At 38.8% G+C, this 15,642-nt stretch overlaps 1 protein-coding gene across 3 annotated transcripts in view; it reads right to left on the minus strand.

The window, feature by feature from the left end:
* SLC44A1 (solute carrier family 44 member 1) overlaps positions 1 to 15,642 on the minus strand; it is a 158,808-nt gene that overhangs the window by 13,294 nt on the left and 129,872 nt on the right. For all 3 annotated transcript variants that reach the window (XM_047830653.1, XM_047830651.1, XM_047830652.1), the window contains exons 11-13: positions 14,556 to 14,712; positions 13,770 to 13,853; positions 2,515 to 2,652 (exon numbers count right to left, since the gene is read on the minus strand). In XM_047830653.1, the coding sequence (XP_047686609.1) occupies positions 2,515 to 2,652; positions 13,770 to 13,853; positions 14,556 to 14,712 (379 nt within the window). The remainder of the gene's footprint in view (positions 1 to 2,514; positions 2,653 to 13,769; positions 13,854 to 14,555; positions 14,713 to 15,642) is intronic.

Below are 15,642 nucleotides of genomic sequence, written 5' to 3' on the forward strand. Positions count from 1 at the left end.
AAGTCAGATGCTTAACCGACTGAGCCAGCCAGGCGCCCTCTTTTATTTCAATTGCTCTGTGTACATATGTTTTTATTTTAAGTTGCTTCACTTAAAATACAGGGATTTTAGTAGCAGGGATAAATACAAGTATGGAAAACATAAAATAGACAATAGACAAAAAATCTGAAGCCTTCCTAAATCAGTCATATAGCATATAAATAATAGCAATAGTTGATAACAGTAACACTGTTATCAACACTATACTCCTTGACACAGATTAACTTATTAAATCCTTACTCTAAAACATTTCCTCTTATTGTAAAAACATGACAATAATAAATCCAACAGTCATAATGTAAGTTTAATTACAAATTTCCAAAAGAACTATGTGTACAGTTTTATCATTCTTTTTAGATGACAGTTGCCTGAGAACTTAACACCACACTGTGCTTTCCATGCCTCTCTACACCAAATATTTTTTCCTTTTCAAAAACATTTTCAACACACAGTGGCTGGAGTAACCTAAGTGTTTGGTAGCAACAGAATGTTTAGGAATAGCATCTGATGGGGGCGCCTGGGTGGCTCAGTCAGTTAAACATCTGCCCCTTGATTTCGGCTCAGGTCATGATCTCATGGTCATGAGATCAAGCTCCATGCTGGGCTCTGCACTGAGCGTGGAGTCTGCTTGGGATTCTCTCTCTTTCTCTCTCTCTCTCTCTCTGCCCCTCTCCCCTGCTCGCTCTCTTTCTCCTTCTCTCAAAATACATACATACATACATAACAATAACAAAAAAATAGCATTTGATGAAATACTGACAATAATGAGAATTAATAATTATGAAGATTATCAAAGCAATATGAAAAATGTATATGATATAATGTGAAGTAAGAAGGACAGAACAAACTGGTATGTAGGCTATAATTATTATACCATAGAAATATAAACCTATTAAGAAAAACACTGGGAGGGCATATATAAAAATGCTATTATTAGATTATAGTGATGTCAGCTCAGCTCAATTTTTCAAATTTTCTGAGCATTTTATGGTTTGAAATACAGATACAAAGAAATCCAATTATATTGCTATTTATTATTCTGCAGATTTTAATAGTATAGAAAAAAAATACCTTTTTTCAGATGCTTTAAGGATAGGTAGGTAAGTCTCATTCCCTCACAACTGTTTTTATTTATTTTTATTTATTTATTTTTTCAATATATGAAGTTTATTGTCAAATTGGTTTCCATACAACACCCAGTGCTCATCCCAAAAGGTGCCCTCCTCAATACCCATCACCCACCCTCCCCTCCCTCCCACCCCCCATCAACCCTCAGTTTGTTCTCAGTTTTTAAGAGTCTCTTATGCTTTGGCTCTCTTCCACTCTAACCTTTTTTTTTTTTTTTTCTTCCCCTCCCCCATGGGTTTCTGTTAAGTTTCTCAGGATCCACATAAGAGTGAAACCATATGGTATCTGTCTTTCTCTGTATGGCTTATTTCACTTAGCATTACACTCTCCAGTTCCATCCATATTGCTACAAAGGGCCATATTTCATTCTTTCTCATTGCCACGTAGTACTCCATTGTGTATATAAACCACAATTTTTTTATCCATTCATCAGTTGATGGACATTTAGGCTCTTTCCATAATTTGGCTATTGTTGAGAGTGCTGCTATAAACATTGGGGTACAAGTGGCCCTATGCATCAGTACTCCTGTATCCCTTGGGTAAATTCCTAGCAGTGCTATTGCTGGGTCATAGGGTAGGTCTATTTTTAATTTTCTGAGGAACCTCCACACTGCTTTCCAGAGCAGCTGCACTAATTTGCATTCCCACCAACAGTGCAAGAGGGTTCCCGTTTCTCCACATCCTCTCCAGCATCTATAGTCTCCTGATTTGTTCATTTTGGCCACTCTAGCGCCTCACAGCTGTTTTAAAGGAGTTTATACGTAGTAACAATGACAGCTAACATTCACTGAGAATTTACAATGTATCAAGCACCATGTTAGGTACACTACATGTATTACCCAGTTTAATCCTTACAACCCTAAGAGTTTGGCTCTATTATTATCCCAGTTTCATAGATGAACAAACTGAGGCACAGAATGGCTATGTAGCCTGCCTCAGGTCACACAGCTAGTAAGTGACAGAGCTAGGATTTAAATCCAGGCAGTCAGGCTCCAGATATAGTACCCCTAACCACTAAGCAGGCTGTTTCTGAATTCTTTACAGACCGAATTACGTAAGGAGGAACATGTGCAAATTACTGAACTGTTGTACCTCAGTTTCCCCATCTGTAAAGTGAGGATAATATAACTTCCTTTACAAATTTATTGTTAGGATTAAATGAATACCATACATGTAAAGAACTTAGAACAGTGCCTGATGCATATTAAGGGCTTTGTAAGTGCTTCCTTTATATTACATATTTTACTTAATAGTTTTTTGATGAGCTAGACATTTTTCAAATGAAAGAATATATATATATATATATATAACTTCACTGTATGTCCCAGATAACATATTTGGTCTTACCTTGCCTAGGAATAACATGAAATCCCCCACCGTGTTGATCGCAGCCACTCGTAAAGCATTCTCCACAAGAATGACAAAGGCGTCCTTGGCGGAGGTGCAGAAGTTGGTGCTGTTGATAGCTGTGGCTGTGTATGCATTCTGGACAAGGCAAAAAACAGTATTTTCATTAATAAATGTGATTTTACCTCGTTAAGATATAAACCAAATACAGTGAACACACGGCTTATTCAAATAGTCCACAGTTAAACCCATGGCTTTGGTGAGGTACAGGTTAAGATTAAGTGCAAGGAAATGCAAGACATTAAAAAAAAAAAAAAGCCTGATATGGTAAAAAGAGCTTTTGGTTGGCTTAGTTTTAGTCCTTTTTAAAACACTGACATTTACTGGGGCGCCTGGGTGGCGCAGTCGGTTGAGCGTCCGACTTCAGCCAGGTCACGATCTCGCGGTCCGTGAGTTCGGGCCCCGCGTCGGGCTCTGGGCTGATGGCTCGGAGCCTGGAGCCTGTTTCCGATTCTGTGTCTCCCTCTCTCTCTGACCCTCCCCCGTTCATGCTCTGTCTCTCTCTGTCCCAAAAATAAAATAAAACGTTTAAAAAAAAAAAATTAAAAAAAAAAAAAAACACTGACATTTATTAACACACACACAGATTTTTCTAACATCCATTAACTTCTTCCCTGTCTTAGTAAATCAAACATAATTTAACCTTTCCTGGATGTCTCAGGTTCATCACTATGAATATCAGTGATGCATTATTACCATTTTAGTGATGCTTTAAAAGCTACGCAAATATGTAAAGGCATAAGGATGCTGTGCTGTTTTATCCGGAACATCTGCCATCTCCTCTTTGGTGTTTCCTTTCATGCTGTCACTTCTCACAGCTCTTGTGGTAGACAGCCGTTTGTTGCTCCCTCCTTCCTGGGAGCAGGACCCTGAATCCCCTTTGAGAAAACAGTCCTTCCCCATTCTCTTAGAGTCTGAGTCAGGGACACTACCTGTAGCTCTGGGGGCAGGCCTTGATCGATGTGAGCCAATCAGCATGTTCTACCCACCTTCTCAACGGTTGGTTCAGGAACTGGTACATAAACTCATAGAGCCAATGAAAGTAAAAGATGTTCCCTGGGGCTTCTGGGAAAAAGAAGTTTCCTTTCTCTTCCATGGAACTCCTGACAAAGCAGCTCTCTGATTTTCCTGGATAGCGAGATGTGAGGGCTGCGAGGGCTGTTTTGCCAACACGATGGGAAGAACCCAAAACTGCTGGGGGTCACAATGTGTAACGGAGGGTGAGGCTAACATCATGGAGGTCAGAGCAGAGAGAAACCCATTACTAGTACTTGGTGACAGCTGTCACATGATGTCTGCATGATTAGGAACTAGCCAGATTGCTGGACTTTTCAGCCAGAGAAGTAAATACATTGCTAAAAATCTCTCCCCTCTCCTCCCACTCTCTCTCCCCCCTTTTCTTTGTCTCTCCTTTTAGGCCAGACTGAGCTAGCTACCTTTCTGTCCCTTGTAGTACTGAGTCCCAGCTGACACACTTTTATTCCATTATACCTGCTTCTGCTCTGTGTCCTCTCTGACCCGCAGTCACAGACTCTGATTTTTCCCCCCTTTTCACACTGCATTCTAGAAGACGGCTGGCATTTTCTGGGAAATGTGAATAAGTACTATAACATCAAATACATCTGAATCTTAGGAAGGGAAAGTTTATAGACTTTGTGGCTAAAACTTATAGTCCTGAGGAATTTTTGGTCTAGTACCAACTTAAATTGTTGGAAAACTGCTACACACAAAGGGCTTACTTTACACTGTGTTGTCTATAAAGTTGGTTTTTTTGTTAGCTTAAATATAGTCGACACGTGATGTTTCAGCTATACAATACAGTGATTCCATAACTCTATAATTCATGCTATACTCATCACCAGTCAGCTACCTTTTGTCACCATATACTATTACAATACCATTGACTATTTTCCCTATGCTGTGACTTTCATCTCCAGGACTTACTCATTCCATAACTGGAAGCCACCCCACTTTAAACACTGAACTTGGGAGAGACAGCCTTTAATTTCTGAATGTTCCTACTGTATGCTTGTTAGTTAATAGGAACCTGGTATGAAGATGAAGTTTGAATCACAAAAATTTAATTTAATTTGCCATTGCCATTGCCATTTGTTGATTAAAAATGCAGACTATTGGGCGCCTGGGTGGCACAGTCGGTTAAGCGTCCGACTTCAGCCAGGTCACGATCTCACGGTCCGTGAGTTCGAGCCCCGCGTTGGGCTCTGGGCTGATGGCTCGGAGCCTGGAGCCTGCTTCAGATTCTGTGTCTCCCTCTCTCTCTGCCCCTCCCCCGTTCATCCTCTGTCTCTCTCTGTCCCAAAAATAAATAAACGTTGAAGAAAAAAATTAAAAAAAAAATGCAGACTATTTCAGGGGCAAGGAATGAAGACTGTACTGAGTGGGACACACTACATTTTCAGCAATGGAGCAGCAGGAAATAATGACGCTCTTTTAAAAACACAATTATGATTGGGGCACCTGGGTGGCTCAGTTGGTTAAGCACCCAACTTCGGCTCAGGTCATGATCTCGCGGTTGGTGAGTTCAAGCCCCGCGTCAGGCTCTGTGCTGACAGCTCAGAGCCTGGAGCCTGTTTCAGATTCTGTGTCTCCCTCTCTCTCTCTCTGACCCTCCCCCGTTCATGCTGTCTCTCTCTGTCTCAAAAATAAATAAACGTTAAAAAAGAATTAAAAAAAAACACAATTATGATTTTAATATACATAATTCCATCAAACAAATTGGGGTAATTTATTATCAGAATATAGTACATTATGTTTGCGGTTCTTTTTATCTCAAAAGCTAATATAGACAGTATTTTAAAGAAATGATACTGTTAAATTATTCTGGTAGCATTCGTTTCTGCCTTGCACTCATATATGGTCATCTTATCAGTTAAAAGACAGCAGGCACCAAAGAGTTAATTATCTAACTGCAGTGGTCCACATTTCTCCATCTTCTGTATAGCTTCTTTTGAAACATTCTGCCAAATGCCTCAATGACCTCAAAATAAACTATACTTTCGATCTTATGTAACAATAACTCTGTTGAAAAATGATGGAGAACTTCCCAGGCCCGATTTATTCTCAAAGAACCAAGACTGACCACTTCTCTACATACTCACACACACACACACAAAACCATTCAAATGTATTCGAAAGTAGAGGTTGGCAAATCTGACCTGCTGCCTACTTTTGTAAAAAGCAGTGTTAATGGAACACAGCAATGTTCATTTGTTTACGTGTTGTTTAGCACAGCTGTTTTCACGCTGTAATGGCAGAACTGAGCAATTGTGACAGAGTCTGTATGGCCACAAAGCCAAAAATATTTACTACCTGGTCCTTTATAAGAAAGCTTTGCCGTCCCTTGTTCTAGAGTATTGCCCAGGATCAATATCAACCTTGTTCACGGTCTATGGAACCCATCTTCTTATCCTTTTTGAAATACGAACCCCAGTTTCTCATTTCTAGTCTTTTAGTACCTTTCTCTACATACAACCTTTCACTATAATTCTTCAGTTCAATGACTGACAAATGTCTATAGTGATCTGAGACACAACATCCCATAAGGAAAATACCTTATTTTCCCTTATTCTGAGACATGATTAAGAGACTAATGAACCAGTTACTTAATAACAAGTTTTCAGGGGAAAATACCCTGCCATATTAACTATATATTGATTATGAGATGCTTCGTGAAATCAAAAAAAAAAAAAAAAAAAAAAAAGAAGGCGGCATATAATGTCTAGAATCAGGGATATTGGAAAACCCATTTAAATCATGTAGGTACTGTCTTAAAACTTACCTCCTCAATGAGGACCGACAACTCACTCTTAATTATGTTATTTTACCCTTCCCAGTTTGAACATGACCTTCTTTGAAAGGGACAGAAGCAAGAGAGGATCCACATACTTCCAATCTGTCCTTTGTTATCATCAGACCAGCTGACTCAGAGAGGGCCTAACACCTCCAAGCCCAACCATAAAAGCTGTTTTGCTGCCCTCATTCATTTTCAGAAAAAATTATTATTCCTCCTTTCTCACTTCTTCTCTCCCCACCTGGCCTCACACGTCCCATCTACGTTGAGAGCAGTTTCTTTTTTTGTGGACATAGAAGGAGGCAGCAGTAATTTCTTTTCTCTACTCCTGCGTTCCAGCGTTGGATATGCTCACAGAAATTTAGCCTTCTTGGCAACATTCCTAGAGATCTGTGCAACTCCTTTGTATTCAACCTAACCAAAAAAAGTTAAGTGGATATTTTATAAGCTCTTTCTTCCACTCCCGGGGCAGGAAGATGAGCTGCATGTGACATGCAAAGGTCAAGGTGACCTCTTCAAGGAGAAAATTGTGCTACAGATCACAGCAGGGCAATGAAATCTTCTTCCAGTTCTTTACATCCTAGTTTGAAAGGATTCACACGAAGGTTCTCAAGAAATTCTGAGTTCTTTGTGGCTTTCCCTATTAGTGTTCTCTGAACTTTCTGCTCAACTACTTGAGATTTTTTAAGCCCACCTACCTCTTCTCTGACAGCCCTCCTGATCTTGCGCTAAACTGCCCACAGAGAACCATCAATGATTAACATTTAGCCAGTGCCCAACATCTGCTCAGGCAGGATATAGGCTTAAGACTATTTAATTCCCAGAAACAACATAAAAGGTGATCACCACCCAGGAAGATTTTTAAAAGGATGACAGTTAGCACAAGTGGTCCCTGGTAAGATTTTTGTGTGACAGGATGAGGTGAAAAAGTCCTGTGGAAGAAAATGTTAGGGTTGAAGGTCACCGTGTGGGTGACCCAGGCCTGCTTGGCCACATGTCCCAGAACATAGCCTCTACATTGTCACACCTTTCCTTTCTTAATATGTGGACCTTGAGATTCTCTTTAAATTTAAAGTCTTTAGGGGCGCCTGGGTGGCTCAGTCGGTTAAGCCTCCGACTTCAGCTCGGGTCACGATCTCGCGGTCCGTGAGTTGGAGCCCTGCGTCGGGCTCTGGGCTGATGACTCAGAGCCTGGAGGCTGCTTCTGATTCTGTGTCTCCCTCTCTCTCTGCCCCTCCCCCGTTCATGCTCTGTCTCTCTCTGTCCCAAAAATAAATAAATGTTAAAAAAAAAATTAAATTTAAAGTCTTTATATAATAACTCACTTAATAGTGGCAAGCTAGATAACAATGGTAGGAAAAAGGGAACAGGTATGTGAAACTCTATGTGTGGATTATAAATTAAATAAGGGAAAAAGTAATTAAAATGATCCCTTTGTTATTTTGAACAAGAAATGGAGGGGGCACAAAGTCCAATCTATACCATAGATTTCATTTAGTTTGGTTCTAAATTCTTAAGAGTTTTTAAGGGAAATAAGAGTTAAAATATGCAAATCTTACATTGATTGCCTTTAAAACTATCACTTGAGTTAGTTTATAGCAGGAAACATGAAAGTTTGAGATGTTTACATATTCTCTGTAATAATCTATACTTTAGTCTTCCTTATGTACATAAAACAGGTATGTATTTATATGGGAAACAGGGGGATATCATGGCAAGAATGAGGCAAATTTAGATTTGAAACCTTCATCCACCTCTAGGCCATATGCTCTGCCACAAGATGCTAGTCTCAACTTTCTCATCTATAAGACAGAGGAAATGAGCCTTCCTTATAGTGGGAAGAAAGCAATAATATATATTAAGTGCTTAGTAAAGTATCAGGTGGTAGGTGCTCAAAAAATATTCTTTGCAACTCCCACTCATACTACGTAGAGAAGAGCTTTATAATCTTACAAGCTTGGTGGCCAGAGAGCAGATACTTTCCAGTATTAAATGCTCTATCTCCAAGTGGTGTCGAAGTAAAGCAAGGCCTGAGTAATCCAATGCCCACAAGAAACAGACTCTAGTTGTAACAGTCTCTCTACCTAAAGTAAATTCTGTTAGATGAGATATGCAATCACCTTCACTGTCACATTAACACAAGCACCTGCAGAAACAAAGAACAGTTCACAGTTCACTCTGTTGATGTGCAAAGCTCCAGCACCTATGCTATAAATAATTAATGGCTTATTTTGAAAATCTAAAGCTCTTTTTTGAAGCCAGCTGTATTTTCCATGCAGTTTGGCAGTGGAGCATGGCTTTGGATTACAGGACTTCATACTGTGCTGCAAAATGACTCTGGCCTACTCTGCCTCCATATCAACACTCTTTTCTACTGCTATCCTCCCAATTCTCTAAAGCACTGCGACAAACTGGCGGCCCATGGACAAATGCCACTGTGTGGCCCAAAGACCTTATTTTCCCTGGCCCACTCACTTATCTTTTATATATATATATATATATATATATATATATATATATATATATATATATATATATTTTTTTTTTTTTAATAGGACATAAAATGCAAACATCCAGAGTTCTGGCTTCTCTTGAAAAATTGGAAGAGTTAGAAACTGTCTATAAATCTTCACGTTGGCAAGTGTACAAGAGCTAAGAAGTGACAGCCCTCTTTGGATAGAATATGAACTCCCCATTTTACTAGTCTCTGCCACTCTCTATTGCCTTAGACCCTGTCTGCTGCACTCATTTCCATGAGTCACGTGATACGCCTCAACTGGCCCAGACAGTTTGTGCTGTCCAGCTCTGCTCAAGGCTTTTGACTTCAAGTTGTATGCTGATCTCAGGAGCGACAGCAAAAGAGAGGATAGGAGGAAAACAATGCAAACGGGCATTAACTAATTGTTAACCATTGTCAAATGGTAGACAAAACAGATCTCTAAATGGGAGCCACTGCCAATAAAGTGTGAGCCACAGTGCCTGTAAGTGCTCAGTAAATACTGGCTGGCATTATAATTAGTATTATTATTTCACTGTATCTTATTGAACAGTACAAAGATAATTTCAGAAGATAAACAGGTGATTAGACAAGAAACTTTTGAAAAATTAGAATGAGAGGGATTTGTATTATAAGACACCTGGGGTATATAATGAAGCTATAGTAACTAAATATTGGCATACTGATAAAAGCATAGGCAGATCAATGGTACAGAAAAGAAAGTCCTGAGACATACTCAAGCATGATAGGTAAGAATTTAATACATGATCAGATTGACATTTCACAGCAGAAGGAAGAACAGGTTAATCATTAACTGGTTCTGGGATAACTGATTAAATCCCAAAACTAAAAATGTAGGGCACCTGGCTGGCTCAGTTGGTAGAGCATGTGTGACTCTTGATATTGGGGTTGCAGCATCATGAGTTCAAGACCCACGTTGGACATGGAGCCTCCTTATCAAAAAAAAAAAAAAAAAGAGTAAACTTCTAAAAAACTATAGAGAAGAGCACTAGAATAATTATTTGATCTTGAGGTGGGGAAAATCTTTCTAAGCATCAAAGTCAAGTGCAAAACCATAAAAAAAAGTTTGAAAGACCCGACAAGAGAAAAATAAAAACCACTGCATATTAAAAAATGTAAAAGAAACCAACCCTGAACATCTAGAACTTATTCTATACTATATAGAACTATTCTATACTACAGAACAGTCGGCATTACAGAGGACTTCCTGTGTCAGGTGCGTACTCAGAGTATGGGAGATACCATCTTTCTGTATCCTCATGGTAATGGGCACTACAGATACTATTATTACCACCATTTTACAATTGAGGTTTATACACTGATAAAACAGTCTGTAAGCAAAGTCTGATAAGCCATTACCATGCTGCAGTGAAAAATTAGAAACTTTTTCTGAAAGCTAATAGTAAATATTTCAGTAAAAGTAACTGTTATGTTAGCATGGTGAGATCATGGGTAATGTTTTGTTTTGTCTTGGTTTTACAAGCTCCTCGGTGTTTTACATTACATTTATTTTTAGAGAAAATAGATACATCTTTAGAACAACCTCTTGTTTTATCTTGGCCAGAGCTCTCTTATCTTAGAGTAAAAACCCTGGGAGTTCTTTATAAAACAATAAAATGAGGGGAGCGGGGGAGAGCGATAACACTAAGTGAGGACCAAGAGCCAGGCACTGTAAGAGTTGATTTATCTGCATTATATTTCATCCTTACCTAAAGCCTATGAGGATAGGTGTATTTTTCTCCACTCACTGAAGAAAGAAGCCGAGACTCCCAAGGTTGCACTGAGCTTGCCAAACAGTTACATTGTTAGGATTGAAACACACCTTTAATATCTGGGCTCTCTCCACTGAATATCCTCCTAATTATCCACTGTGCCTTCTCCAACAAGGCTATATAGTGTGGACTCAATCCTATGTGTATGGAACTTCATTTTCTGAAAGCAGTGATAAGTAGCAGAGACAAAAGGGATGGTGTGAACCGCCTGATATCTCAGTGCCAGCTCTGGCTTGATCTCTAGCAAAGCACTAATCTCATAACTGCCAAATATACAGGGCAGCACTGAGAAGAATGCCCCTTCAAACACCAGCAGATCAGACTCTTAGACCCTGCTGGTTTTTCAAATTTCAGAAAAGTCCCTAGATCTCATCTATTCAGCACTGCCATGATTCCTATCATCTTGAATACTTCAAACAGATGGGTGCCCACCCAGCTCTGAAACATTCCACAGCAACAAGGGTTTAAAAAAATTCCACTGGCAACCAATACCTATACTTAACCTGTCATGGGAGGAAGTGTTCTAATGTCTTCAATATGTTGACCTCATTTTGAGTGAAATTCCTGTGAAAACAGGAGACATGAAGCACCCTGGGTAATCAGTCCTCATATCAGAGCATTTCATATTCGCAAACAGAACTAAGTATTAGTTCAGAATCACTCTCCCTAAACCTTCACTCATTTATTTATTCCTCTTTTAGTGCTTCTCTTGAATCTTCAAACATCAGACCTACCTAAAGAAGATTAAAAATGCACAAAAACTGGGATGCCTGGGTGGCTCAGTTGGTTAGGCATCTGACTTCACCTCAGGTCATGATCTCGTGGTTCACGACTTCGAGCCCTGCACTGGGCTCTGGGCTGACAGCTCAGAGCCTGGAGCCTGCTTCAGATTCTATCTCCCTCTCTCTCTCTGCCCCTCCCCTGCTCTCTCTCTCTCTCACACACACACACATACACACACACTCTCTCTCTCAAAAATATAAATAAATAAATAAATCACAAAAACCTGTGCAAGAAAGAACAACTTGAAGTTCAGATATGTTTCAGGACTGTAGGTACTAAATTGTTAACTAACGTTTAGCTTGGGATTAGCTGAAAACTTTGGAATTTTTCACCTGGTTACTGAACATCTTAACATCATGTGATGTGTTCTCTTCCTTCAACATAACTGCACACCTCTTTTTTGAGATGCTTTCTTCTGGCTTTATATCAACCAATTAGTCTTTTAAAATCTGAATATTTATTCACTGATTAACAATTCATTCAGAAAACATTTAAAGACCACCTATTGTGTACCAGGCACTGTGATAGTTTCTGGAGAGACAAAAATAGGATCTCTGCCTTTAAGGAGCTAAAGGTCTGAAGGTGGAGATAAAGAGGTAAAGAGACATTTTCCATGTTGATGTTCTTAGTGTTTTTGCAGAGGTATGAACCAGCACTACGAAAGTTCAGCAGAGGGGATGGGGTACTGAGGGGAGACTTCGTGGAGGTAATGCTCAGGCAGAATCATTAAGGATCAGTAGGAGTTATTCAAGTGTTGGAAGGAAGTCACTCCAGGCAGGTTTAGGAAATTGGGAGAGCAAAAGTTGCCTGTGGAAAGCTGGTAGAAACTGATAATAGAGAGCTGGGTTCAGCATCTCTCTCTGTGGATAAGCTATTTAGTGATGGGTACACAATGTAACGATGATTATTTTTATTCATCCATCAACTTTTTGACAAGGGTGACTTGGTCCCAAACCAAATTTTAAAGAATGTTAATTTTTCAGATTTCTATGGCTGTTACTGATTATTTTAATAATGACTTTCCAAACACTTTCCATCCATACGGTATTATTATCTACAAGAACTTCTTTTACTAATGAAATGTCATGCCAGTTTTTTCATATTAACCATAGAGCTGCAATAAAGCAAACTCTAGGCAAGCTCAACACCATGGCCAACAGGACTACCATCTTTTGACTGTCCTTGAGTGAATGGAAAATGCAATGCTACTCTTCAATCACTGAGGGGTAAATGGTAAGAAGTCCATTTGTATCCTTGCTCTATTAGATGAGGGCACTGGTACATCACAACTGATTTTTAAGGAATGGAGAGAAGTGGTTAAAAAAAAAAAGGAAGATGAAGGAAACATGGGTAGAGTGCTTCATAGCAAGTCCCGGGTGCCCAGACACAGAACGACAGAGGACCAACCTGCTCCCTAAGAAATGTTAACCCATAATACCAATTCCTTCACTTAACCAGAGAAATGATAGCTCTTCCTCTGATAATATCTCCTAGGCCAGGATCATAGTCCTCAAGCAGTTGGACTCCCAAAAAAGTACCAGGATAGGGAGGACACTAGCTTTGAACAATAGTAGACAGCAGCAAAAAATGAGTTTAAGTGTCATAATGTCTTTCCACTAAACTAAAGCTTTCAACAGCATTCATTCATCCATTCATTCATTCATTTTTTAAAAGTAGGCTCCATGCCCAATGTGGAACTTGAACTCACAATTCCAAGGCTGAGAGTCACACACTCTATTGACCAAGCCAGCCGGGCGCCTCTCAAACAACATTTAAAAGAATTAAAGAAACATGGCTAGAGTAGACAGATTCTTAGGGAAAATCAAAGATGAAAGGATGTAAATTAAGGTATAAGAGATAAATGTTCTTCCAGAAAGATGAACCCTAATAATATTTTATCCTCATGTTACAATTAATTAATAACGAGCCTTGCTAAGAACATATGTTACTTTTAAAAATAGGAATATGGGGTGCCTGGGTGGCTTAGTCAGTTAAGCATCCGACTCTTGATTTTTGGCTCAGGTCATAATCCCAGGCTCTCTACCGAGTGTGGAGCCTACTTAAGATTCTCTCTCCCTCTGCCCCTCCCCTGCTTACATGCATGTGTGCACACTCTCTCAAATCAATCAATCTACCAATCAATAAATAAAAGAATATGATAGAAATAGATATACCTGATCAAGGAACAATGTACAACACCATGAGAAATATATAACATCTTTCAGTTAAGCTCAATTATTTTATCTTGGAAGAAGAAATGATCAACCTATCTTTGAAAGTGAATGTTCAATTTATTTTTAAAATAGTTTACCTGATTTAAATAATTTAGGCACTTTTCAAGACACCAAAGGCAACAAATGCAAGATTTCAGCACACATCGAGCACAAGCATTCTCCTGGAAAGGACGAAAAATTGAAATAATTAAAAACCAACATACAGAATATTCTAAATGTTAGAAAAAGAAATAAAGTAAAAAAAAATCACAATCTATGTTTCAAGACCTCCATACCCACCTACCCTCTTTTCCCTCAAAATGTAATGGTTAAATTATTTTTAATCAATTTAATTTGACACATATTTAGTACCTATTGCATGTAAGATAGAGTATGATACATGAGATCGGCAAGGAACTTATACTATAGTTGAAGAAAAAAAAGCTAAACATAAAAAAAGGTCAGAATCAGAATATGCGATTGATACTATGAGAGTGGAGAACAGAGAGAGATGACATCATCTGGGAGAAGGAAGAATCAAGGAAGGTTTCTAGGAAGAGGTGGCATATCATCTAACCCATGTTGAAATGCATGTTATCTCCACAGCCAGGGATAGGGAAGAGGTTCCAGGGAGGAAGGTGTGAATCAACACAGAGGGCAAGAAGCACAGGACATTTTGGGAAACCAGGGATATGATGGATTTTGCCAGAGCACAACGTAAGCAAGAGTGTGGGACAAGGCAGAAGGACTGGATTCTACTTTGCAAGGATTATGAAGAAAACATTCACAACTATGAACTGAACATGGTTGGGAGCTTTACTATAGGCAGAGCTGAGGTCTAGAATGTGACCACAGTTAAGTCCAGAAAAGAATTTTCTCCTTACCTTTCCTTTGAGCTGACTGTGAATGTACATAAGGATCATTCGTGGAATTTTGACTAATGTGATAATGAAAGATCCTTTTGCCACAGTACCAAGGTGATAACGAATAAGGCGATTCACTGATGCTAAAATAGGTGTAAATGGCAGATTCCTTTTATCCCTTTTTGAAAGATAACCAAAAAGACAATTAAAACAAAGGCTAAGTGCAGGAATGGTTTAGAGCCCAATGCAGTGAAAACAGTTCATTTAAGAAAAGTCTAGGTTTATGACAAAATGGCAAAGTAACATGTAACTAATACAAATGCTATAGATGTACCAGATAAAATTAATGTTTCATTTCCTATGATAGTTTCATGGGGTTCTTATGCTCTAAGACTTTCAATAAAATGATACTGTGCTTTGAAAGCTTTTACTAGTAAATATTTATGGAGTTAAATGTACAATCAAAAAATGAAACTTAAAAAAGATGTACAATCGAGACCTGGTACCTCATTATAATAGAAAATTGTAAAGCCTACAAGCTTATATTCAGCTCTCAAGTTAGGAAAGAGAGTCACAATACTTGTTCTGATCCAAACAAATTAAAAAGGCCTATTGTCCTTTGATGGACCTTTATATAATGCCAAAGTACATAAGACACTGTAAGATTTATTCTCTGGCTAAATAGAATTGAAGTTCTATCATGACCTGCTGTTCTGATTAATTTTTTGAGAAACTTACAGAGTAGTAGAAAGCTTAAAATCACTGCCTCCCATTTTACTACCCGCCAGAATCATCAGCTCCAACATTTTGTCATATTTGCTTCCAATTACTTTTTATTTCATTTTTTTTTTAATTTTAACTTGTTTTATTTTTTATTTCTTTAAATTTACATCCAAATTAGCTAGCATATAATGCAACAATGATTTCAGGAGTAGATTCCTTAGTTCCCCTTACCCATTTAGCCCATCCCCCCTCCCACAACCCCTCCTGTAACCCTCAGTTTGTTCTTCATATTTGTGAGTCTCTTATGTTTTGTCCCCCTCCTTGTTTTTATATTATTTTTGTTTCCCTTCCCTTATGTTCACCTGTTTTGTCTCTTAAAGTCCTC

Source organism: Prionailurus viverrinus, chromosome D4, assembly GCF_022837055.1.
Source record: "Prionailurus viverrinus isolate Anna chromosome D4, UM_Priviv_1.0, whole genome shotgun sequence".
In the NCBI taxonomy this organism is placed as follows: Eukaryota; Metazoa; Chordata; class Mammalia; order Carnivora; family Felidae; genus Prionailurus; species Prionailurus viverrinus.